The following is a 27,467-nucleotide window of genomic DNA, read 5'->3' on the forward strand; positions in this document are numbered from 1 at the left end:
GGAGCGTGAAGAGAATTCAAGAGGGGGCTAACGGTGTTCAACTTTTCTCTTATGTGTAAATCTCCATTACTTGCCAGGTATCGTCTTTTATCATCCTTAAGAAATTTCAATACCCAGGGGTTCAATACCCAGGGGGGGGGGGGGCATGGCCTACATGTAGCTCCGCCACTGCACAATAGGAGCCGTGCCAAATAGCACCGAAGAGTATTAGGTCCCGGCAATTGCCACACGTCGCCTTCCCTGGCTCAATGACTCCTTGTCGGCGACTGCTGATGGTTAGCACATTGCACGTTCAACATATATAGGTGGTGTTTAAATCCAGGAGTAAAGTTTAGGGATATCACGTCGGGGTGTCACATCGGAGTGTTCGGACAGTAATAAAAAATTTGTACTAAAGCATACCGTATTATATATTTACTGTGTAGATCTATTCATGTGGAGTCCAATAAAATTAGATTTTTTATTTTATGATTTTTCTATGATTTTTCAAAAATTCACCGAAAAAAAATTTAAAAGTTCAAACTATCGTACTGTAGCAACCCACCGCTACTGTAGCAGACCGCTGGTACTGTGGCAAAGACGCCGCTGAAACCCGCCCAGGGAGTAAAATAGACGGTTTTGGAAAGTTCAGGTGAGTAAAACAGACGGTTTCATAGTTGGAGGGTGAAAGTAGACCAAGTATGAAAGGTGGGGGATTAAGTAGACTTTTTCCAAAATAAATTACAGTCAGTAATCCGTGAGACGAATTTATTAAGCCTAATTAATCCGTCATTAGCACATGTTTACTGTAGCAGTCCCGTGGTTCAAATTATGGACTAATTAGGTTTAGAAAATTCAGTCTCACAAATTAGTCGTAATCTATATAATTAGCTAATTTTAGTTCTATATTTAATACTCCGTGCATACGTCAAAAGCATTGGATATGACTGAACTCAAGGAGGCCATACCCTTCCGTAAGCAGCAGTGATCGCCATAAAACGACCGGCGGCAGAGGCGAGCATCAGCTGCGGGGCGGGCGATCGCGACGCGTCGTATTGCACTATTGCGCGAGCAGAGGAGGCGAGCCGCTGTTATTGCTGCATGATGATGGAACACGGCAGGCAATGGCAATAACAGTGCATCTGCCTGTGCGTGCCCTGGACAACCGGCCCGCGTCGTGGATGGCGAGCCTGGTGGCCTCGTCGGTGATCTGGATCACCGCGGCGGCGCGCCTGTCGTGCGTCCACACCTCGGCCTTCACGATGTTGCAGCTCAGGGCGGCGAGCACAGCGCACACCTCCGAGAGGAGGACCGGGCGGTCCGCGCCGGTCAGCTCGATGGAGGTGAACTGGTCTTCTGCCGGCGGTGCAAAGCCGCCCATCGGTCCGTTTGCCGGAGGCGCAAGGTAGCCGTCTGATTCCAGGCACTGTTGAAGACCACAAGGGTAAGGCGTCTTGTGGAAACATCAGAGATTAGCAGTAAATGCAGCATGCTTACTTTCTGAATATGGTCCATGACCTCCATGTTCTGAAGCTTACTCCCGTCCTGATCGGTCACATTGAACACTGAACACGACGTGAACCAAGAAAACAAAGAAATTCATCATGACAGATCAAACAACCAAACATATTACTGCCAGTTGCAAGTCAAATTTCATTTAAAAACTAAAAGGATATATAACCAGTACCATCCATGAACCAATTTCCGTCCGAAGAAATGTAAGCCTTGGTGATGACGAGGTTGAGATCGACAAAGGACTTGAACTGCTTCCAGTAAAATGCCATGCTTCTTGACCCTATCGACCTGGCAAGAAAGAAAAGGTCCACCCTTTATCAATTAATATCCAGTACAAAGGTAGTGCGGTTAGGCGTTAGCTAAATACTCAAATGTAGTTAGCAGTATGGTCCCAAATGAAAGTGAAGTCCAATCTCACCCGGATAACAGTTGCGTTGTCACACGCGTCATTGTCAATAACCACTCTGCAAGAATCAGCACAGTAGGCGATGAGCATTTGGCAACAAAACAACATTCAAGATCATCTAGAACAGACTATTAGTAGCAAAAGTTCTAAGTTTGGAAGCTGATTAGAGGGGCAGTTTGTATAGTAATAATTAGTAAATCATCATGAATAGGCAGCATGTAGGGAATCAAGGATTCCATATAGCTTTTGACAAAAGGAGAGAGGAATCTGAAAGGACTCCTTGTCTTCTTTAGACCCGCGCCTGTCTTGTTGGGCGCCCCACACTCCCATTGGCCACCGGACGACGCGCACGCATACAAAATCTCGCCGAAAAGCCAGCCGGGGCGGGGGCGTCCACGATCATCCGTTGCCGATCGTTGTAGTAGGTGGGTAGGTGTACTCCATATCCATAAGGGCCTGTGTGAACACAGTTTTTTTATAGGAATTTTGGAGTTTTTTATTCCTCAATAAAGAAAGCCTGTGACTGCGTTTGAAACGTAGGATCTGTAGTTTCTTTTACGAAGGAAACGGCAGCAAGCTATATGTGTTTCACGGAAAATAAAACATCCACCGTGACTTAAGGTAAAACATTCTTCTCGTTCTTTCCTCCCATCGCCTCTCTCTCTCTCTCTCTCTCTCTCTCTCTCTCTCTCTCTCTGACTCCTCCCTCCCGCCATGGTGGTTGAACCCTAGAGAAATTTGGACGCGAACAGACGGAGATGGCAAACCACCAGAAGCGAATCAGCCCATCCCCACGAAATCCCCCTCTCCCCGCTTCGTCTCTCCCTGCAACTCCATCGGCGCAGGGGCTTGATGTCCACCAATCTGGGGGAAGTCAAAAAAAATCCACCAAGAACCAGGTATGATTTGATAATGATACGATTTTCCTCTTCAGAAATAATTTTATTTTGCCCTTGTTTTGGATCTGGATCTGGATCCGAAATTGTGGATCCGGCAACACATGTTCTATTTAAAGATCTGATCTATGGAGTCCTTTTATCTTTTCCCTAAGTTTATGTAATAGATGTTTTTTTGAGAGAAATAATAGATGTTATTTTTGTGTGCGTGTAACTAGGAAGCATTCTCTCCAATTACTTAGCAGTTAGCACAAGGAAATAGCACTTACGTTTTGTTATATTATGCCTCTAGATTTTTTTCCCCTAGTAGGATCTCTAATATCCGTTATTTAACTTATTTTAAAACTGGAATTTTCATCATGTTTGTCATAGGCACATCAAAGAATAGAGCTAAGTGGGATGATACTGATTGGTTTGGTAATGATGCTGAAGAGGACAGGGATGATACTAATTGGTTTGGTAATGATGCATTTACTCCAATGGGAACTTTCGTGCCTCAAGAAACACCAGATGGACCATCTTCCATAAATCTAGCACCACATGTTCCTGAACAATTTGAAGAAACTCTTCGTCACAGTGCCTGGCCGTCTAGTTCAACTCCTGAGGCAGTTGATGGTACGCCTAATAAAAAGCAAAAGACCAAGCACACTATTACAACTGAAGATTTTCATGAGATGTATTTGAAGCTGAAAAAAGAAGAGATCTAACGATTCGCTGGCATAGAGGAGAAGAAGCTAGATGATCCTTTCAGTATCAACAAATGCATCACTGTACTTGAGGGGCTTAGTGAGCTACAAACCGGAGATATGCTAAAAGCAATAGACATCTTCAAAGACAATCCGTCAAACAGGAAAGTTTTTCTCTCATTTGGTAGTGATGCATTACGAGTAGGATGGTTGCTTAGACAAGTTTAGATTAGTGATGCATTACGAGTAGGATGGTTGCTTAGACAAGTTTAGATTACCTAAGCAAACTGATATTTTGGTACACTTTTGGTTCATGTGCATATATGCTCACATGATTAGGATTAGCATCCTGTAGTGACTGGTTTCCAGTACCTGTCTTTTGTAAAGTACTAAACTGCAGTACTGATAATTATCAAGAAATTTCAGTACAAGCTAACCAGGTATTCTAATGCATAGGGAGGTTAAATTACATTGTAGTACATCATTGTGGCCGAACATTACGTCTTGCAATGTAATCTTCCCACATCCTGTTTGCTTTGTCATCTCACATCTCATTTCCAGCTTTCTCTATATGATTCCGTAGTTGTGCACGCCGCCGAAGGTTGAATAATTTCTTTGGATTTTGTGGTTTTTGACCTGCTCTTCCTCGTTCTTGTAAGTGATATCTACTTCCACGGTATGGAGCAAGAAATTGTGGTGTATTTGCTACAAGGTAGAATTTACCAGGGGGACACTAAATCCATGGTTAAGTGCATCCTGTAGAACTCTAGCATCAGAAGCAGACCCCTCCCAACCGGCATGGACATGCACAAATTTTAGATCGAAGTCACATGCAACCCTCATGTTTTGTGATAGACCTTGCTTTTCTGTTTCTATATGGTTCTTGTTTTTCAACAGAAATAGTCATTGGAATATGAGTGCCATCGATAGCTCCAATACAGTTCTGTATATATATTAATGGTGAAGTCAATATAAAATGCCCAGTTTACATATAGTAAATATAACCAAAACGACATGAAAACAAACTATTTTTTAATTACCTAAAAGTATGGAGAAAATTTGGGTTGCCTTAATATACGATGCGGGTATGGAGAAGGCAAGCATATATAGTGGCATGTGAGTTGTGTAAGTGCATTGAGCACTGCTGCAAAGTGACGGCTAATTGTTTCCCCACTGTGTTGGAATTGATCTTGTAATACTCGATTGCTTGCATTTTTTTGATACTGCATAAAGGAATATAGCTAATTGCTCTTTCACCGAGACATACCTTGAATCAACAAGTCCTTTTTCCACGCAATCTTCGAACCAGAGCACGGAAAATATCTCTCTCCATATGGAATTGCCTTTGGCATAAGACTTCATGCCCATTTAATGTTTCATCAATAAATGTGGCTCCATTCCGGACTGATGTACGTATGGCTTGTCATTGTGATGATTGGGATGAACTAGCTTCTTGTAAGGTAGGGAGTGCGAAGAGAAAAAGTTCCTCTTCATTTTTTGATCTACGCTGGTAGCTTGAATCCATAGAAAGAAATGCTATTGTCTTTGATGGATGGATGGATGAGAGAATAGCAAAACTATTATATTGCTCGACAACATACAATGCAATATGCTGCTGCCCCGACAAGCTTATATATATAGCAGGAGCAACAGGGTGGTGTAGCAATGCTAGGGTACCAAAAAAAAATGTAGACTAGCAACGGCACTTGCAGGGCTGCAACCGATAACTTGCCCAACCGTTATTTCCTCATTGCATGGAAAAACGTGAATGCTCAATTTTTTTCTACAATCCAAACAACAATCTTCGAGTATTTCTCTGTTTTAGGTTTCTGCGGTTTTTGGTTTTATACCACATCCTATTTCTATATATTTTTTTCTATTCCTCTGTTTTCAATTCTGCCCGTTCCAAACGTGCCCCTGAAGCGGCGGCAAGGCCAAGGCTAGGCAACCCAGCGGCCAGCGCCGTGGATAACAGGAGGAAGCGAGGACCGGGGCGGGACGGCACCGGCACGGCGGCACCGCACGGGTAAAGTGACGGTAAATTCCCGGCGATGGCATGTGTGCGGTCAGCACGCAAAGGGCCCACAGTAAACTGTGTAACCCGACAACCAGCATACGGCCGAACACGATGGAAATTTCTTGGCGAGGTGTCGTGTATAAAGTGCGTTACATGGTCCACAGTGACAGTACTACTAGTAGTAGTAGTAACATTCTGGCCACGTCACAGCAAAGCCTATAAGTGGCCTTCCTGCTCTATACAGTACGTAGGGGGACCGAACGAATGAACGACAGCCAGCCATACGCAATACGCCAATCAATACTACTGGTGTGTGTGGGTGCGGCGCTGTACAGAAATCCCATGGAATGGAACCCACGCCTGCGTACGTACATACACGTACGTATACGTGTATATTTATATAAGGGACCGGGACAAAAAGAAAAAAGAGCATGCGGTTGTACTCGAGTACTGGTACGCGCGCACAACTTGCCGTGTGGCTCCAAAGCGCCGGATCGCGCTCCTGTACCGTATCCCGGGGGTCCGCTGTTGCAAGATCCCTATCCGATCCGGCGATCCTTGCCGTGCTGGTGCACCCATATACCAGACGCACACCGCACACGGCACACCCAGCCCAGCTGCTGACGAATGCTGCAGCCCCTGCGTGTGGGTATGCGGCCTGTTCGCTGGCTGGTTGGTGCTGGTTTATTCTGAGAGTAAAATATTATTGACCGACTGGTTTAGACTGGCTGAAACCAATAAGCGAACAGGGTGATGGATGGAAGTCATCTGACACGCGTGCGGTCCGAATTTTTTTTACCTTTTTTTTGAAAGTTTATCACGAATATGCCTCTAAAGGTATGCAATCAAAACTCTAGACTCTTAGCTCGGCACCATCGTTAGTGGCACCGAGCTTACATATCTCGGCGCTAAAGTGTTTGGCGCCTACGTCGGGAGGCCACGTCGGCATCAAAGTAGAGCCGAGGGTGACATAGTAGCCAGCTCGGCGTCGTGGATCTTGGCGCCGAGTTTGGCGTCGTAGATCTGGCGCTGAACCGGCCTTACATGTGGGTCATTTTCATTTATCTCTTCCTTCCTTTCATTTTCCTCTCTTCCTTTCTTCTCTTTCGCCCGACGCCTCCTGCCACCGGCGCCGCTCCTGCCGCCGCGGCCCACGCCCCCGTCCTGGCCGCGCCCCGCTCGAGGCGGCCTCCCCGCCGCGGCCACCGCGCCCTGCCCATCCCGCGGCACTGGGCCAACCCCGGCCGGCGCGTCCATGCCCCGCGCCCCCGTCCCGACCGCGCTGCGCCAGCGGAGATGCTGATGCAGGTGTTGCTGGTGACGTCCGCGGTGGCGGCGTTCCTGGTGGGCTACGTGCGCACGGACTTCCAGCTCATGCTGCTCATCTACGCTGGCGGCGGCGTGCTCACGGCGCTCGTCACCGTCCCCAACTGGGCCTTCTTCAACCGTAACCCGCTCAAGTGGCTTGACGCCGCTGAGGCCGAGCGCCACCCGCGCCCCCAGGTCAGCGCCGCGCGCGGCGGCAGGGGGTAAGAAGAAGTCCAGGAAGAACAAGTAATTGATCGATATGTGTTTTTGGTCGATTTGACTCGACTTGTTTAAGTTCTATTCGCTGAACTAATTAATGATAAAAGAGAGATTGAGATATTCGACAGTTTTGGTACTTCGAATGGCTCAGTTGTAGCTGAAATTTAGCTTGCAATCTTGCACGCTAGTTATCAGTTATATCTGCAATGATGATCTAAAAGGATGACAATATGCTTGGTTATACTTATGCTTTTCCATTGCTTTCATCTGTATCTTCCGTTGATTTCGTCTGTAGGCCTATTAGCATTCTGTGGAAGGGTTTTTGCTGACTTCTAATGCATATCTATAGTTGGATAGTGAGTTTTTTTTAACACTTTGCATAGTTCCAGTTTGATCCCTTGATTATATTGTCTTGCCATTTTTAAGTGAAGGGTTCATATCAATGCTGGGCAGGTTTAAATTACTCAGAACCTGGTCTTTGTTGGAATTTAACTATTGAATTCATTCGTAACTCTCTTGCAGTGTTCCAATCAAACATTTAACTATATAGGTTGCATGTAATCATAGGTATCTTAGGACCTTTTGTGTTCCTGCATGGAAGTTTTCTACAGTTTTGTGTCCTCAATAGGTGGATGGTCTTTGCCATTACTTGTATCAGTTTCTTGTGTTGATGAAAGCAGATGCAAGGGTTGTTTGCACTCAGTTGTCCGATTTACAATAGCCAACGTGACATAACATCCATTCTACCCATTATCTTAAACATAGGAATCTGAGGTAAACAAAAATATGTTAGATCATATCAGCACCAGGCTTAGTGAAATAGTCATCCCAGTCGCCAGAAAATAAACTTGGCAAACAATCAGGCAAGGTGCAAATATAAGGTTTTGAAAATATGTAGTGTACTTTGTATTTCAAGTTCTCAACTATAAAAAACTAAAATAAGGAGCCACTTTTAATCTGTTACTTTTTTTTTTTTGCTGTTGAGGTGGTTTTGAAATAAGTGTACTTTGATTTTTTTCTCTCTCTCTCATTCTCTTTGTAATTTTGTGCTCTGCAGCCGTGTGTGGTCCAGTATGACTAGGCCTTTATATCATAGGAGTATGTATCATCAATTTGCATAGAAATAAAGATACGATAATCTGTGCCGGAAAACAATATGATTGATTGGTATTATATTTCTTAGAGGTATGTAATAGTTTGAGTACGAAAATTGCACTTTTAAGTTAGTGCAACTGTGCTAGTGATATTGACAGTTCTGTGGAACATAGCTCAGATTTAAGAGAAGACTGCAAGCACACATTGGCCACTCAGATTTAAGAGATGACAGTAAACACACATTGGCCACCGGTGAGTAGAAGTTCCTTTTTAGCATAATTGCCTGTGATCTGAATGCTCGTCCGGGACTGGCAGACTCCACGACCCACTCGGCGAGGTGGTTGTTGATCCGATCGCGGCCCAGCTCGATCACCGGCACCACGCTGAACGGCTGGTTGATGCGTGACAGCCCGAAGTCGGCCACCTTGGCGACGTAGCCGTCGCCGAGGAGGATGTTTGTGGATGATTCTCGGGGTAGCCTGGTGTGCAGGCCCCTCGCTGCGCCGACGCAAAACTCCAACCACTGCGTCCACGACACTGGTGGCTCCTCGGACCCCAAGTCGTACAAGTGGCTCTGGTGCCGGATGCGAGACAGCACCGCGATCCCCGTCCGAAAGTCGGGGAAGAAGCACCTGCCGCGAGGAGCGCGCGACGCGCTTCACGGCGAACCACGGTACATGTTGCCGAAACCCCCCGATGCCGATCAGGTTGCGCTCGTGGAAGCTATCACCTGACAGTGGCCGAAACCCCGATGCCCGATGTCTTGGGAACTGCGTGGCCTCCCCCTATTCTAGCGCCGCCAGCGGCAGTCCCCTCCGCCGCAGCACAAACCAGCAGAGCACGCCGAGAGCGTGATCATCAGAATAGAAGTCTCCTCTTGCTGCTGCCTGCCACCTCGGCGCCAATAACTACGGCGCCAAGCTCGGGGCCAATAACCACGGCGCCGTGCTGCCTGTCAGGTCAGCGTTCATGCCGTCAATATGGCCCCGACCTAGGCGTCAAACTCTTTGACACCGAGACTTGTAAGCTCGACGCCACCGACGATAACGCCGAGTTAAGGGTCCAGATTTTAAAACCATAACTCGAGAGGCATATTCGTGAAAAACTTAAAAAAAAAGCAAAAAAATAAATAAATAATTCGGTGCGGCACGTCCATACCTGAGGTGTACCACCCCCACGCACCAACGTACAGCGCCGGACAAGCCGCGCGGCGCCGGCGTATTCGCCTGCACTCCCGGCGGCCGGCGGCATGCACGGGGCACGGCTCGCAGTCGCAGGCGGTGGTCACTCGCGCCGCGCGGGCGCGCGCCCACCCATCGAATCCCGGCGTGGATCTTCCTGGAGATTGGCACCCGCATCCCATGCATCCGATCCGCCAGGGCGTGACCGGATCGGCCGGCGCCCTCGCCACGCGGAACTGAGAGTACGCCGGGCCGGTCACGTGTGCGGCGCGACGCGCGATCCCTTTTGGGCAGTGCCGTTGCCGTGCGATGTCCGCCCGGCCTGGTCCTGGTGCACCGTGTATCGCGGCCAAAGTACCAAAGTATCCTGGACGGAACGGTGAATTCAGTACGATACGGCGAGCAGGGAGAGGACCACGGCGGCAAGTGGCGTTGCGCTCGTATACGGTAATAGGTGCAGCTGCACGTAGGTACCATTATTCGTACGTGTGGCTGTGGGCGCGGTGCGCGTGCCCGCCGGCCGGCGTTGGTGTTCGTTACGCAGGAGCCCGACCCCCGATGGACGTACGGAGCACGCAGGACGGCGCATCCGTGGACCATCCCGCGCAAATTCGCTGGTAGCTGCAACAAAGACCGTCGCTCGCACAATCCTGCCCGTGCTGTGCGGTCGTGTGCAGGAATGCATGGGGCACGTACGGACTAGGAGTACGATGGAACGGAGGCCATGTGGCCGTCACGTGACCGCACGCGCGAACGGCCTTTACATGCTGCCGCCCGTCCGGTTAGCTCCATGCTCCACTCCACTGGTCTGCCCGTCCTCGACCGACGTTCTCCTACCACTGCCAGTTTTTTGAAACGAGGTGAGGTGACTCTGAAGAGTCGTTAAAAAACAGTCACGTCCGTCCAATCCCACCTCCCACTCCGAGCCCATGCTGGAATGGCGATGCAGTGCAGGGGCAGCTAGCTAGGGGCCTAGGGCCGCCAGCGCCCGCCCAGGGGGTGGCTGCGTCGTCTCGTCGCTGCTGGTAGTAGTAGTACTACTCGTGCTGCTGTGCGTCCGGTCCGACGACGACCCGCGCTGGTACTGCATCTGCATGCGCAGCGCAAGCGCAACGAGGTGCCGTGGAGCGCCGTACTACCGGGGTCGTTGTTTGCAACCTGCAAGAAAAGACAGGACACGTCCGAGCGCCGATTCTCCGGTCACGGACCGTATCCGTCCTCGAGAGTCGAAACCGACGACCACGCATCATGTGTGGTCGCGTCCATCCCAAAAGTCACGCGGCAGGCAGAGGCAGGCATCAGGCAGCCTGTGAATTCGTCCAAACCCTGGGTGCGTGACTCCATCTCTCCATCTCCCGGCCGGATTCCGATCGAATACACCAGGGCACTGGCACACTCGTTTCTTTATCAGGGCCGCACATGGCTGACTGACTGTCCTATCCTGCTCGCTCTGCCTCTGCCGCTGCGTGCACGCCGGCCGGTGCGGGTGCGGCCAAGGATTGTGTTCACCAGGGACAGGGGGGCCACCAATCAAAGAGGCTGCCGCGAGACATGAGACCCAAAAGAAACCGATCTCGAGGCAACGGCAACGGCAACGAACAGCGCCAGGGAACCCCAGAGCCGGGCCGGTTTCCGACGACCGACAACAGGTAGAAACAAGACGGCCGGCCGCGCACAAACACACACACCGCTCAAGGAATCAAAGCACGCAATGCAATAGGCTGCGTGCCTGACGCAGACGCTGGTTGCTTTACTAGGCTAGGCACCGATTGGCTCTAGGAAATTCCTCCTCGTCCCCGGCCCTCTCTCTTGGGACGGACGACGGCGCTGCCATGCAATGCCATGGCGCCATCACCTGTCGTCCGCATGCACGGCCGGGACCGTTCCGGCGAACGAGATGCGATGCGGGCGCGTTAGCCCGATCGCGATGCGATGCACGGCAGCATGCATGTGATTCGCTATGAGCCGCCGACGACAGGCGCGCTTGGTTCTTTCACCGAAAGGTGCGTGTCCGGCAGGGTGGTTACGATGCATGCGGTGCAAGTTGATGCCTAACTTTTTCCCTGTTGGCGTCGATCGCCCAGTGACTGTTACTGTGGACCGGCGCACTGTGACATTGCCCGGCTAGCCCTGCTGCAGCTGCTGGCCGGGGTAAAAATGGCCAAGGACGCGATCAGGACCTCTCCATTTACTAGCTCTTTATCGATGCGTAATGAATATATAGAATCACTCCGTGTTCCGCGTGCAGATTTCCCTACAGTCAGATCAGTGACGCCCCAGCAGGTGACTCAAGAAGTTTAGTTGTGACGCATCGGACATTCAGATGCTAACCAAACGACTAAACATGAGCTAATTATAGAACTAATTACACATGAGTAGATTAATTAGTCAGGCGGATCTACCAAGGCTAAGTAATCCATAATTAGCAAACGATTACTGTAGCAAGACGTTGTCAAATCATGGACTCATTAAACTTAATAGATTCAACTCGTAAATTAGTCTCAATCTGTGTAATTAGTTTTATAATTAGCCTATATTTAATACTCTTAATTGATATCCAAAGATTCGATGTGACAACGCACATTGAGCTGTGGTTTTCAGTTCAAGGCCGGTGAAGGGACCAAACCAGACATTAATGTGGTACACGTACATTGTTGTTAAGGCCAATCTCAATGGAGATTTCATGGCCTGGTTTCCAATACATCTATATTTTTGAAATTATCCCATAAAACTCTCTCTACTCTCATAAAATATTTTATCATGTCTCGGTGTCACATCAATGTATTTAATGCCTATTAAACCATGACGAAACCACTGGCCTAAAGAACGGAAGAAGAACAACACCGCATGACAGGGGTTCACGAGCGATCGAGAAATATGAATTAAGCACGTGAGTGGGTTATCGACCGGGCCTCCACTAGTCACTACTGCCTAGCTGCCTGCCTGCCTGTCTGTCCGATGATGCACTGGCGCGGCGTCGCTTCAGCAGCACACAAAGATCGGGCATGCTTGGCTAGATTAGGGCAACCAATGCAATAATCCTCTCCAACCAAAGGCTTGTCTCTCCAGCGAGGCAGGCTCAGGGGCTCGCGGGCTCCCCTAGCTGTAGCTGCGCTGTTGTTGGGGAAAGAAAAGGGACGGTCGTGAGCGAGGCTCTTCACGCTTTTGGGCCAACACCAACACGGGCCACACTGTGGAGGAGACAGGTCACGTCGAGTTGGGTGGCGCGAGCTGCTGGGGCTGGCCCGCTTGGCCCATCGCCCGGACCAAACTGGTGGGCTCCATCCCAAATCTCCACGGGCCTACCCTGCCCAGCCGCGCTGTCCGGAATCCCGGATGCCGTCCCAATTCGCCGGTACCTAACTGCGCTGCTCCAAAATCCCGAAACCCAAAACGCCCTTTCAAAAAATGCTACTACCAAATAAAACACTGATCAAAATCAAAGTATCTTAAATTTTACTAAATTTTTAGAGAATAGTATCAACATCTATGATTTCAAATAGGTGTATTATGAAAATACGTTTCATGACGAATCTAATGCTAATTATTTTAGTATGATAAATATTAGCATCTTTTCATAATAAATTTAGTCAAACTTGATATACTTCGACATAGCACCGTTATAAATTTACATTCTTTTTAGGATAGTGGGAACACTACTTAGTAAATATATCAAATCTCAAAAAAAAAAAAAGATCCCGCCCAAAAAATGAACGCACCACTGGCCTACTATTTCAACAACAATTTTTAGGCCTCCTGTGGTATGAAACGAGAAATTTTAAGTTGCAACAGAGCATGCAATGTGTTTACCCTTGATTGATGCATGGCAGAAATCTCCTTCTAGGTCATGTTTAGAATACACGGAATTTTCTTGATTCATGTTTTTTTTGGTGAAATTAAAGTAGTTCTCTCTTTTTTTAATCACCAAGTCCAGACTCAATATTCATACACATGTACGTAAACTAATACACGCACAAACTATCCCTATGAGCTCATTCGAAAAGACTAAGCGGACGGATCTTGAGATTAATGAAGTCAACACAGATGTCTTGCTGTCAACGGACACGCCGCTTATCATTGAAATAATAATGCCGTTAAATCCAAAAAATTACGAAAATTCATATCCAGGCGATGACTTAATTAAAATATGGGTGGACATGTTCCACCACAAAGTAACTTTTCATGCAAAATTCATATATAGTAACTCCTTAGAAAATCATGCGTTCCAAAGTGGACTCTAATGGGTTTTTCCTATGGTTTTCTTTCTGCTACTAGGAGTAGGTCCGAAGAGGGTTTGATTGGAACAGACGACAATGCTGTACTGCCAAGTTGGATGAGAGAAAAGGCCGTAGCGAGGAAGGGACAGAGCGGTCCAACTCTAGCATTGCCCTCGCCCTATGCATGCGCAAAAGCCGAAACCCCTTTGGTTAGCTAGGTGACAGGCGACGAGATCTTGGTCACGGAAGGCATCGCCAAGGTTTTGCCAATTATGGCCATGGGATTCAGCTGCTGCTTTCGTTCTTATTCGACGCCACTTGCATGCGCTGCTGCAGAAATCGATGCTTTTCTTTCGCTGCATGCACCGGTTTTGGACATCATGGGCTTTGATTCCGGCCCTTCTAGTGCAGTCGTGCTACACGACCTACATTTTTTTTGGGGTGATTACACGTAAGTTGGGCTTTGGCCACTTTGTTTTTCGGTCTGCTATGTATATACTTGCAAGTTGCTTTTGTTTTCGAAAAAAGAATGTAAGGAGCAAGTTGCAGTAGAATGCTGCTGCACCTGCAATAAACAATTACTCGTACAGTCGTAGTGGCTAGGAGAATTTGACATGTCAAAAGGAGAATCGAATATAGCGCCACCGATTGTATATTAAGTGGCATTTTGAAGTTGATAACTCATTATTATTAGGGCACTCTGAGTGCATAAACTAGGCAACATATCACGTGCAAACTAATCAACTTGTACAAACTTGGAAACTACCAATCAGGACCACTAGATGCTGATCCAATGGATGTGGTGAGGAGGCTTAAGTGTAAAAAAAAAAAGAGCGGCGGGTAGGAGGCTTAAGCGCAAAAAAATCCCACCTCTCACCTCATCCATTGGATCAGCATCTAGTAGTTCTGATTGTTAATTTTCAAGTTTACACAGATTGATTGGTTTGCACCTCATATGTTACCCATAAACTATCTAGTCGCCGTCAGGAACTTTCTGTCCAAGATAAAACATACACGTACACGATACCTCTCCCTCTCAGTCTAATTCGCACAAGCCCAGAGGGCTGAATTCAGTTAACCCACACATCTCCATAATACATCTTGGGCTTCCTTTGACGCTTTCCGTGGCCCGTCTTCTTGGTATTGTTGGTACCGTCAGGCTCATCAACAGCAGGACGTCCTGCAGCATCAGTATTAGCATTACAGGAATCGGTGTCCCTGACGCTGGTGAACACGTTAGGCCAGCACATCAAGCACAGTGGTAATTGCTTTGCTAATTGGTTGGAAAAGCTATGTAGAGCCACTCGATCAACAAGCACAGTACAAACTTTCTGCTACTCGGTAGAGCTCAGTAGAAGGTTGTTAGTGGTAAGACGTTAGGACCCACTGCACCAGCTAGGAAGGGAGATGGAAGTTTGGATTGGCTTTAAATCACTGTGGTTCTCTAATTTTGCTTTCACGTGCAATGCCATATTTTTATATAATAGCCGCACAAATGTGGTTTCTCCAGGTTCCTCTTCATAACCTAATATAAATTATTACAAAACTGTCACTGGAGCTATTTTTACCAAATATTTTTGAAAATAATTTTAGCTAAAAAAAAGTTACTCCCCACATGAGGAGAGCTGGAGCTATCTTAAGAGAAGACAGAGCCCTGCTCAACGAGTTGTTAATATTCTTCTCACCCAAGCTCCTGGCTCCGCCACTACCTCTTCCCTCATTAACTCCCCTGCCACATCAGTAAAATACTTAGTTAGCACGACAATAAATACCCATAGAAACTATGGTAGTTTCCGCGTTGTGACTGCCCTTACTATGTGTCTAAAAACTATATACAAGATATATGCTTCTGTGAAACTATTTTTAAGACAGTTTTACTCGTATCACTTCCAAATATGCAACCTTGATTCTTGAATCGAGTGGTTGACATGTTTGGTTGATATAAATATACTTGTTATATATTTTAGACTAAGGCTACTAAGGTTAGTCTTGCCACACTTTTGTGGCAAGAAAATTGACCACTGAATCTTATGCAAAGTTAGGTGAGAAAATTGAGTCCATAACAGGTGGGAGGAAATGACCAAGAAGTTAAGCTAACTAAGTTGTGGCAACAAATAAATAATGGCTAAGAAAACCATATATGACTAGGTAATCTTAGTTGTGGCAGCCTTAGGCCACAATCCAAAGCATGTTTTTTTAATAGAAAAACGAGGTTTAGTTCGGTCTCAGCAAGAGTTCTGCACATAACTGATCCTTATTACCATTGTATCCTCCTACTGTTTTTTAAACCGTAAAAAATTGAAACCAAACAAAGATATATTTGACTAAATGCTAAAGCCTTTAATTGATGATCATCCATGCTTGGCGAATATTTAGATAGTTAAGGTCTCCATCGTGCGACATGCCCACTTAAAAAATGAAACACTCTTCTTCTTTAGGGTGTTCTAGATTATTTAGGGCGTGTTTGGTTCTTGCTGTGACCGCGCCACACCTAAGCTATGGCGGCGCCTAAGCTACGATGAGCAAAACGGCCACCGCACTTTAGGCGAGCATAGGGGCAAAAATGAACTAGCTTGTTGCGGCGTCCCCGCGGCACGCCAAAGCTGCGGAGTGCACCAAATAGCAACGCGGCACGCCACACCTGTGGCGGGAGGAGCTGTGGCACGGTGAGGCTATAAACCAAATGCGCCCTTATACTCCATCTCCTAAAAGTCTACGTAGATGTTCTCTTATTATTGGTAGTGTAGTTTTTTCTTCTTTTACACCGGTGAAAGAGTGGTTCTCCAACATTTGAGAGAGAGGGTGGGAAGGTTTTGAGTAATTACTTGGGTCCCCTTTGGAATGCAAGAATTTGACAGGAATTGTAGAAGAATTTCACAGAAATCAGATTACTTTCATAGGAAAAACGCAGGAACATGAACAAAATCCCATGCTCCAAAGAGGGCCTTAAAATTTTTAGGTATTAAAGATGGGACGGGTAATCTATTAGAGTAACTACGATTCTTTATATGAGATTTTTTTCTATGTATCTAGATATAGTGTATATCTAAGTGCATAGAAAAATCTATGTATCAAGAAAAGCCAAAACATCTTATAATTTAGAATGTAGTGAGTATTAAAGATGGGATGCTCTTAGTCCCATATGCATCTAATCGTCCCCGATTGTGGTTTGTGTCAGAGTCTTGGTTTGTAACGAGGGGCTTCTTAATCTTTGATAAAGCTCTCTCTTTAAGTAAAGAATGTACTTATCATTCTGTTGGCTCCGACTGTAGGAATTAGTGACCAGAATGACCGCATCTCCCGAAGCCTTCCCCTTAGCGATTCTGGATGCGATCTCGCTGTCGCCGCCGGACATGATCCCACCACCGTCCTAGTTCACCTCGCCGATGATCTCTAGGGCCTGCTCCGCCATAGATCGCTACGTTCGTGATGTCCACGCTCCGTCTTAGACCTGCAGTCGGAGCCAGACACCACATATCATCGGTTAGTCGTCCTGGCGCCGCCGACCACAAACGTTCGTAACCCTAAATTCCCCTCTAGGCCTAAGCGCCCCTTAGGGTAGAGTTGGGATCTTGTTGTTTTTGCTCCTCTGTGTGAGCAGGTCACTATCTTGTTTCCCCCATCGCGATCGCTGGTATGGCGTCATCCAGGAGTGGATCAAGGGGGAGCTAGGGCGACTCTAAAGGCAAGGCCAAGGAGAATGTCACGGACCTCTTGCTAAAACTCAACCTCACCGAGTAGGAAGAAGTCATCTTGGATTTTAGTGACAAAGAAGGAGAGGCAACGCCGCCAGTGGTGGAATGGGTGGTGGTGGGGAAGGTTCTCTCTCAATCTACCGTGAACATGAGTATTGTTTGATCAGCCATGAAACCCGCCTGGGGCAACCCGTGCGGTCTTAAGTTACTGGCGATAGGGGAGAAGACTGATAACATGTTCGTGGCTAAATTGGGGAGTAAAGTGGAGATGGAGAGGATCATGGCGGGTTCACCATGGATGGTTGGTAGGCACGCAGTGATCTTGGAACCCTATGATGAACGCCTTAGTGTGTCGGAAATTGTGTTTGATAGGATGGAAATTTGGGTAAGGCTTCTGAACCTTCCTCTAGGCTGGATGAACCAATAGAGAGGGAGTCATGTTACGGGGATGATTGGCAATGTCGTGAAGATGGATGTTGATGGAGATGGGAAAGCCAGTGGAGCGTTCCTACGCGCCCGGGTGGCCATTGAGATTGACAAGCCTCTTTGCCGTGGTGTTCTAATTCATGTTAGTAAATCGGAGGATCCAAGATGGATTGAAGCGCAGTATGAAAGGCTTCCTTTCTATTGCTTCGCATGCGGCATCATGGGCCATTCGGAGATTGATTGCTCAAACCTGATGCCAAGGAACGAGGAGGGTAAGATGTCGTATGATGTGCAATTAAGGGCACATGAGGAGCGTCGACGATGGGTGCAACCCTTTTCTGATGCTGCGGCAGAGTCCTTTAGGAGCGGCTCATCTATGGGGTCACGCCTACCAAGGACACCCCCAGTGAAAGGAAATGGTCGCACGTCAAAGGGTGATGGAGGTTCTTGTCACTCGTCCACAAATCCAACCTGATGCCAAGGAATGAGGAGGGTAAGATGCCGTATGATGTGCAATTGAGGGCACCTGAGGAGCATCGACGACGGGTGCAACCCTTTTCTGATGCTGTAGCAGAGTCCTTTAGGAGCGGCTCGTCTGTGGGGTCATGCCTACCAAGGGCACACCCAGCGAAAGGAAATTGTAAGCAGGAACTAAGTAACTATTGCTTGATAGAAAAGAAGAGGTTATACGGTAATGACGAGTACTTGAATAACAGAATTGCGTTAAAGTTTATAGTCTTCGTATCCCCTTTCTCTCTCTCCATCTCCATACTTATACTAGACTACGGCTGCCACATGGGCCCGAACACCTTGGGATTGGGCCGAACTCGCCTCTTAGGCCTTGGAGAAGATAGAGCACTGCCGTGATCGCTGCCTCCAGCAGGGTCGACGCGGTTAGTGGAAGCAGCGTCAGGGCCGTTGCTAACAATCCCCCGTTCTTGTGAACCAGCGTGTCCCCACGCCGGAGCCCACAGAAATTGGCGATGAAGCTCCTCGATAGCCTCCCAAGTAGACAGGGAAGCCGACATATGCGACCACTTAACGAGAACTTGATGAACTGGGTGATCACCAGTTGTCCAGCGCCATTGCAGGAAGCGCTCAGGAACCTGAAATGCAACAAGTTCAGATGGCAAGGAAGCACTTACAGTCTGTGAACCTAGAGAGCTCTTGAGCAGCAACACATGAAAGACAGGGTGCACTGCTGCTGTTGCTGGAAGGTCCAGGAGATAGGCCACAGCACCAATGCGCTTCAGAATGCGGAAGGGCCCAAAGAACTTGAAGGACAACTTGTTGTTCGATCGAGGCACCACTGACGATTGCACATATGGCTGGAGCTTCAAGAAAACCCAATCACCCACGTTGAAAGAGCGCTCTAAATGATGCTTATCTGCCTGTTTCTTCATGCGAAGTTGAGCACGCTCCAGGTGTTGGTGGACAAGGCATTGCATCAGTTCTCGATTAGAGAGCCACTGCTGGAGATCAAGGACAGGAGCAACAGATGAGATGTCCAACCCCAAATGCCTTGGTTGACATCCATACAACACCTCAAAGGGTGAGCGCCCTAGGGCCGAGTGAGAAGATGTATTATACCAATATTTAGTGAGGGAGAGCCACTGCAACCATTGGCGAGGGCAGGCATGAACGAAGCATCGAAGATACATCTCCATACACTAATTAACACGCTCTGTCTGCCCGTCCGTCTGTGGATGGTAGGCAGAGCTCATGCGGAGGTCAGTCCTTGCCAACTTGAAAAGTAGCTGCTAGAACTTGCTAGTGAAAAGCCGATCTCGATCAGAAATGATAGCCAACGGCAAACCATGCAGCTTGTAAATATGATCTAGAAATGCATGAGCAACAGAGGCAACAAAAATTGGATGGCGCAAAGCCACAAAGTGTGCAAACCTAGAAAATTTGTCCACGACCACCATTATAACATTGGCAGATCCCGAGAGAGGCAACCCTTCGATGAAATCCATGGAGATTACTTCCCAAGAAGATTTTGGTACTGATAATTGTTGTAGGAGATTGGGATAACTGCTGCGATCTAGTTTTGCCTGAGCACAAACAGAGCAAGACTACACATAGTTAAGTACTGTAGCACGCATACCAGGCTAATAGAATAGTTGATGGACTCTGGCCAGTGTGGTAGGTACACCAGAATGCCCTCTAACGGCACTATCATGAAGAGCGGAAAGCATGCGGTTCTGAAGATCAGTGTACGAACCCAACCATACCCTATCCTTGTACATTATAAGCCCCTGGCGCAAACTGAATGGAGGTTTAGCTGCAGGATCCAACAAAAGTTGAGTTAACAGACTAGAGGCCTCAGTATCTTGCTGGTACCAGTCCTGCAATGATGATTTCTAGTCATGTACAGGAGATGACACCACCAATAGATTTTTAGTAGGAGGCCGATAGGACAAGGCATCAGTGACAGTATTGTCTTCACCATGGTGGTAGACGATACGATATCGGAGGCCCAATAAATGGGTGAATACCTTTTGCTACCAAGGCATGTGGAGCCGCTGCTCATTGAGATGCACAAGGCTTTTCTGGTCTGTGTGGATCACAAACTCTGATTGCAACAGATAATGACGCTAACTGTCCACGGCCATAAGAATTGCTAAGTACTCCTTCTCGTAGACGGAGAGGACCTGATTGTGAGGCCCCAAAGCTTTACTGATATAGGCTAAGGGGTGTCCACGTTGTTGCGGCACAACACCAATTCCATAGCTAGAGGCATCAGTCTCAACCTCAAATGGGATGGAGAAATCTGGGAGAGCCAAAACTGGAGCTAACGATAGAGCGGCCTTTAGCGAGCTGAAGGCTGAATCATGAAGAGAAGTCTAGACAAACAGGAGTATCTTTCTTTAGCAAGTCATTAAGGGGCTTGGCAATGACACCGAAATGGCGCACAAATTTCCTGTAGTACCCGGCAAGCCCAAGAAATCTAGGAAGAGCACGAACTGTGGTTGGTGTTGGCCAGTCCTGAATCACCTTTACTTTGGCTGGGTCTGTTGCCAAACTAGCACTGCTAATTACATGGCCCAAATAGGAAACTGAATGTTGAGCAAACTTACACTTGGAGAGTTTGAGTTTCCATTGGTCAGCTGCAAGCCACTGGAATACCGCAGCAACATGTTGCACATGCTCTTCAAAAGTGCGACTGTATATCAATATATCGTTGAAAAAGACAATCACAAAGCGGCGGAGCCCTAGAGCCAAGGTGGCATTCATGGCACCCTGAAATGTGCCTAGAGCACCGGTCAAGCCAAACGCCATCACCCTAAACTCATACTAACCCAGATGGGTTTGGAAAGCAGTCTTGTGCTCGTCACCGGCTTCGAGCAAGATTTGATGAAACCCAGCACGGAGGTCCAAATTGGTAAACCAACTGGCCTAGGCTAGCTCGTCCATAAGCTCATCAAAGACTAGAACAAGAAATTTGGATTTAGCCGTGAGAGCATTAAGATGGCGGAAATCGACGCAAAACCGGTATGATCCATCTTTTTTCTTGACGAGGGGCACTGGTGATGAAAATGCACTAGTGCTTCACTGGATAATTTCTTGGGACAGTAGGTCATTGACTTGGCGCTCGATCTCGTCCTTTAGTCCCGGTGGATAACGGTATGGCCGAATGAATATCGGACTTGCCCCAGGCAGCAGAGGGATAGAATGATTGCAAGCCCTGGAAGGTGGCAACTCCATAGGTGGGGTAAACAACTCAAGGAATGCATCAATCAAGGCTTGTATTTCTTCTGGCAATGACTGATGAGAAGATACTTCACTGGACGAATTAGACAGGTTGTAGAGTTGCAGCAGAAACGGGGATGGAGGTTCCTCATCAAGTCCTTGCAGTAACACAGAGTTGCCATGATAAGGAATAAGCAACCATTTTTGGAGCCAGTGGACTTGCATGGGACTGAAGGCAGATAACCAATCCTTGCCCACAATAGCATCAAAAGCTGACAGTGGAAGAATCCTAAAATCAGATGAAAATGTGCACTGATCAGTGGTCCATGGCACTTTACTTAGAACCCCTGAACTCTTAAGGAAGCCACCGCCAACAATTTGCACCTTAGTCTGCTGTAGAATTAGCTGAGCTGTCGACAGCTTTGAGGCCAAAGACTCACTGACAAAGGAAGTTGAACTACTCGAATCGACAAGTATCAAAGCAGGGATGCCAGCCACTGTCCTAGAAAACCTGATAGTATGAGATGCACTGGAACCCATAGCAGCGGCCTTAGAGATGGCCACACAACACAACTGTTCTGCAATAGGTTCTTCAGCATAGGCGGAGTGACAATCTTCAGAAGCATCAAAGGAATCCCACAAGGCCTCTACTGCCAGCAACACCTCAGGCGGGTAGGTGTGATCCTTACTCCACTTGGCACCATACTTGTAACAAAGGCCCAGTGCACGATGATAAGCCTTGACCGCCTAGAGCTTGGGATCAGCGTTGGAGGAAGAAGTAGCCGGAGCAGAAGCGGCAATGCCCGATTTAGCTTTAATGTCAGGAAAGAGCCCATCGATGAATCGCATGGTATAATACATGGGGTTGGTGGAATTGGAATATGCAGACAACTGATCGACCAACTCAGTGAAGCGTTTAACATAGTCAGAGACATTATTCTGCTGTCGGATGGAAAACAGCTAACGGATCAAGAGCTCATGTTGGTCACGATCAAAGCGATCGTGCAACAGATGACAAAATGTGGACCAAGAGGAATTGCGAAGTTGGTATTCGATGGACTAAAACCAACGAGTAGCAGGACCCTCCAGATAATGCTCAGACACACTGATCCACAAGGATTCCTCGACACCGTACACTGCGAAATACTTCTCACAACGACGACGCCACAGTCGAGGATTATCGCCATTGAATTTTGGAAAAGGCAGCTTAGGGAGACGACCAGAGGCAGAGGGGTTGTGGTGGTAATCAGGAGGCTTGTGGGGAGGAAAATTGGGCGAAAGAGTGTACGGAGGATGAAAAATAGGTGGAGCAGACGAAGAAGGGGCGATGATCTATGACATAGAAGGTGGAGGAGCAAAATTGTGTGAAGCTGGATGAGGGGAGGAGAAATTGGTAGGACTCATATGGGTTTGAGAAAACTGAGGGTAAAGCGATGGAGAAGGGTACGACTGATGAAAATTGGGCGGAGCTAATGCTGGAATGGAAAATGCTGGAAGGGAAAAATTGGGAGGCGCAAGTGCATGAAGCTATGGGTGGAGGGGGAAAATTAGGTGGGCCTGTTGGCAGAGGAGGAAAATTGGGAGTGGGAAGAGGATAGGGCGGGTGGAGATTGGATGAAATTGGCCAAATCGGAGGACAAGAAGGAACGATGACGGGCGAAGGACGATCTGACACCGAAACACAAATACCAGATGAAATTGGAAAGTGGGGTGCAGACGTCGTACCGTTGGTCGGGATATGGTTCCAGGTCGTGACAACCCCAGAGCCAGTACCCCGTGTATTCGATGCAATGCAGTGCCCGATGGGCCCGTCGGTGTGAGATCCGATAGCAGGCGGCACCGATGCCGACGAAGGGGAGGGCTGAAACTCGAGTTGCCGAGAAGACGAGTCGGCCAGTTGCTGGTCCCAGTTGGTGGAGATGCGCTTCACCTCGAGCCAAAGGTCGTCCACCAGTGCCTCCACCGTCGGCCGCCAGGTACTGAGATCCGTAGCCGCCACCTCCAGCGTCGTGACTCAGCTGTCGCGATCGTCGTTGGCGTGGGCGAGACGAAGGGACTCCAGATCGAAGCAGGCGGACTCCAGGGAGGTGATGCGGGTGTCGAGTGCCGCATCTCGAGCGGCGCGGTCGCGGTCCTGGTCGGAGAAGCGGCGCTTCCACTTCTCATCTTGCTCATCGAAACGTCAGTTGAGCGCGTCAAGGACCAGCTTCAGGTTGGGATCCATAGCACCGTGGGCGCGGCGGAGCCTGGTGAAGTGCTCGTGCGGCGGCGGAGGAGCGGAGTCCAGATCGACACCGTAGTCTGATACCAATTGTAAGCAGGAACTAAGTAACTATTGCTTGATAGAGAAGAAGAGTTTATATGGTAACAACGAGTACTTGAATAACAAAATTGCGTTAAAGTTTACGGTCTTCGTATCCCCTTTCTCTCTCTCCATCTCCATAGTTATACTAGACTACGGCTGCTACATGGGCCCGAACACCTTGGGATTGGGCCGAACTCGCCTCTTGGGCCTTGGAGAAGACAGAGCGCTGCCGCGGTCACTGCCTCCAGCAGGGTCGACGCGGTCAGTGGAAGCAGCGTCAGGGCCGTTGCTGACAGAAATGGTCGCACGTCAAAGGGTGATGAGGTTCTTGTCACTCGTCCACAAATCCAACGGAGGGTGATGATAATATGGAGGTGCAGTCCCCCATGAAGGTTGTCCCGGATGAGGACGGAGGGGAATACAGAGATGAGCGTGGTAGCTGCTAGGAAGCTACAAATGAACGAAGTTGAGAATACAAGGCAACTAGCTAGGAAGAGGAAAAATAAACAGTCTAGTCCTGCACTACAGACCCCTAACTTGAATGAACCGATAGGTTCCAATGCAATTGTTCCTGTTGGGCTCGTCAATTCGCGGTTGAGTCAACTGGACACAGGTTCACAGGTTCAGAGAGCAGTGCCGGGACTCTAGAGGAAACTCTAAAGAAGCAAAGGAAAGGTAGCTTTTCAAACAATGTGAGATCGGCGGCGGCTGCCCGGCGGCTGCGAGTGGCAGCCCCCGCCGGGCATAATGAAAATTATATGTCTGAACTATCGGGGCTTGGGGCAGCCCGAGGCAGTTCGCGAACTCAGTAGCTTGTGTGAGCTACACCGCCCTTGGCTGGTCTTCTTGTGGGAGACTAGGTTTTTCTGTGATAATGTTGATGCTTTGATCAGAACCCTGCGCATGAAGGGGGGCTTTGGCGTGCGGAGTTTTGGTCGAGAGGGAGGACTGGCGTTACTGTGGAGCCAGGAGATCGAGGTGAGACTAGAGAGCTGTGACAAGCTTCACATTGATGTCACAGCTAGGCTAGTATCTGCACGGGAGTCTGAATGGCGTTTTACAGGCTTCTATGGAGAAGCTAGGCGGGGGCTCCGGCATCATAGTTGGCACCTGCTAAGGCTGCTCAATGCGAGAAGTGATCTGCCGTGGTTGTGTGCGGGAGACTTTAATGAAGTCCTACACACCCACGAACAGATTGGTGGACAAGGCCGCTTCGAGCGTCAAATGGAGGGCTTTAGGGAGGCGGTGGCTGAGTGTGGTTTTGTTGACTTGGGATATATAGGGCTACCCTATATATGGGACAACAGACAACCGGAGGCCACCAACATCAAATGCCGGCTGGATAGAGGCCTGGCGAATGCTGATTTTCTGCAAATCTTCCAATCCGTCAAAGTTTGGCACGTTCAGACCACGGAGTCCGACCATTGCTGCCTAGTCTTGGAATGCTGGCAGTAGGCGTTGTCAAACCGGCGGAGAAGGAAGCGAGGTTTCCGCTATGAAAACATGTGGAGACGGGATCCAACATATCGCCACATGGTTGAAACAACTTAGGGCCTGTTCGGTTAGGGCCATTCCTGCCCGGAACGTATCCTGGTGATGCTCCGCTGTATAAAATACAGTAGTGTTCCTGGCCGGATCAGTTCCCAGACTTGAATCCGTGCCAACCGAACGTGCCCTTAGCGTGATCTGGGCAGCTCGACGAACTTAGATGAACTGTCCACGTGCCTAGGCAAAGTGACGGGCACGATGTGTCAGTGGGAGCGATCCACGTTTGGATCGGTTCGGCAGGAGCTGAACAAGTTGCGCAGGGAGTTAGAAGAGGTGAGGGGGTCGTCCATCCGATCGTGTCCAACGAGGCGAGAGCGGCAGCTAATGTCCAGGATGTCTGAACTCCTGACGAGGGAAGAGATCATGGAGAAGAAACGATCTCGCATTGAGTGGCTCAAGGATGGGGATCGAAACACCGCTTTCTTTCAGTCTAAATCAAAAGAGAGGGCTCGGACAAATCGTATCACTGCCTTAAGAAGAGATGATGGCTCCATTGTGACTTCTCAGGAAGCACTGGAGACTACGGCAATGGAGTTCTACAACAATTTATTTTCCAGACAGGAGGTACTCGATCCGGGACCTGTACTTGATCACGTGCCAGAAAAGGTCTCGCCGGAGATGAATGAATGGTTGCTGAAACCATACACAGAGGAGGAGGTGCGGCGGGCAGTCTTCTTCATGGGACCCAACAAAGCTCCGGGTCCGGATGGGCTTACCGCTGGTTTTTACCAACTCCATTGGGACACGTTAGGCCCAAGCATCACTGCGGCGGTGTTGGAGTTCTTGAATGGTGGGGAGATGCCGTCCATGATCAATAATACCACCATTGTGCTTATACCAAAGGTGAAAAATCCGCAGGAAATGAAGCAATTTAAGCCCATTTCGCTTTGCAATGTGGCCTATAAAATCTGTTCAAAGGTGCTAGCAAATCGGCTTCGCCCCATTCTTGATGATGTTGTGGCCGAGGAGCAAAGCGCTTTTGTTCCGGGCAGATTAATATCTAACAATGTGTTAATTGCATATGAGTGCACCCATTACCTACAGAGGAAGAAAGGAAAAGCTGGCGCATGTGCTGTAAAATTGGATATGGCTAAGGCTTACGATCGGGTGGAATGGGAGTACTTGAGGCAGATCATGACGAAATTAGGATTTCATGAGTCCTTTGTCTCACTTGTGATGAGGTGCGTAACATCGTTTCTTTTTCGATAAAGATTAATGGAGTGCTATCCAATGCTTTCAGCCCTTCAAGAGGTATACGGCAAGGAGACCCCATCTCGCCGTACCTGTTCTTACTGTGTGCAGAAGGGCTATCATCTTTACTGAAGCACGTCGGCCCAGTGTTTTTATCCAGAGGTGTCCGCGTGGGTGTCCACGCTCCATGGATATCACACCTTCTCTTCGCGGATGATTGTATTGTTTTCACTGAAGCATCGCAAAGAGGGGCTGCTAGACTTCAAGAGATTCTGGACATTTATAGTCGGGGTTCAGGACAGCGAGTGAATAGAGATAAATCAGCTGTCTTCTTTAGTAAAAATTGTTTGGATGTTGTTAAGGAGGTGGTCCGGAGTGAGCTGCACATTGCAACGGAAGCGCTCTCCGACAGATACCTAGGCTTACCAACAGCCATGGGTCGATCAACGTCTGAGACGTTTGAATTTCTACCAGCAAGAATCAAGAACCTGGTCGGTTCCTGGAGTGGAAGAGCAGTGAGCAGTGCTGGCAGGGAGGTCCTCCTCAAATCAGTTGCACAGGCCAACCCGACGTACTCGATGAGCTGCTTCCTCTTGTCCAAGACCACCTGTAGAAAGATGAGGTCCACCATTGCAAACAAGTGGGGAGGCTCCGGGGACAACCATCGAATCCACTGGCTTCGGTGGGAGGAATTAGCTCGGCACAAGTCTGAAGGAGGGATGGGGTTCCGCGACCTGCACCTCTTCAACAAAGCCATGTTGGGAAAACAAGGGTGGCGACTAACCACACCCGGCCGGATAGTCTCTGTGCGAAGGTATTAAAAGGGCGTTATTTTCATGATGGTGATTTTCTAGGCTGCACAAGGAAACGGCACGCTAGCCATACCTGGCGTGCTATCATGGCTGGAAAAGAAGTTCTTGATAGAGGCATGATAAAGAGAATTGGCAATGGCGCCTCGACTCACATTTGGCGTGATTGGTGGATCTCCCAGCATTTTGATGCAAAGCCGATCACGCCGGGCGAGGGGCAGCAAGTCACATTGGTCTCTGAATTACTGAATGAAGCGGGACAGTGGAATGAGCAATTGACT

The 27,467-nt window shown here is 48.4% G+C and overlaps 2 protein-coding genes and 1 pseudogene across 2 annotated transcripts; 2 read left to right on the forward strand and 1 right to left on the reverse strand.

Annotated features, from left to right (window-relative positions):
• Window positions 1–932: 932 nt before the first annotated feature.
• Window positions 933–9,627, reverse strand: LOC136502101 (ACT domain-containing protein ACR6-like). Its single transcript, XM_066497582.1, has 5 exons — window positions 9,280–9,627; window positions 1,913–1,958; window positions 1,667–1,782; window positions 1,477–1,544; window positions 933–1,405 (listed from the first exon to the last, which is right to left on the reverse strand). The coding sequence occupies exons 1-5, from the start codon at window positions 9,482–9,484 to the stop codon at window positions 1,040–1,042; spliced, it is 801 nt and encodes a 266-aa protein (XP_066353679.1). The 5' UTR covers window positions 9,485–9,627; the 3' UTR covers window positions 933–1,039.
• On the forward strand, window positions 3,156–3,838 carry LOC136501899 (uncharacterized; annotated as a pseudogene).
• LOC136499121 (signal peptidase complex subunit 1-like) lies at window positions 6,802–7,032 on the forward strand. Its single transcript, XM_066494817.1, has one exon. The coding sequence runs from the start codon at window positions 6,802–6,804 to the stop codon at window positions 7,030–7,032; it is 231 nt and encodes a 76-aa protein (XP_066350914.1).
• Window positions 9,628–27,467: the final 17,840 nt, after the last annotated feature.

Source organism: Miscanthus floridulus, chromosome 13 (genome assembly GCF_019320115.1).
Source record: "Miscanthus floridulus cultivar M001 chromosome 13, ASM1932011v1, whole genome shotgun sequence".
Classification (NCBI taxonomy): domain Eukaryota; kingdom Viridiplantae; phylum Streptophyta; class Magnoliopsida; order Poales; family Poaceae; genus Miscanthus; species Miscanthus floridulus.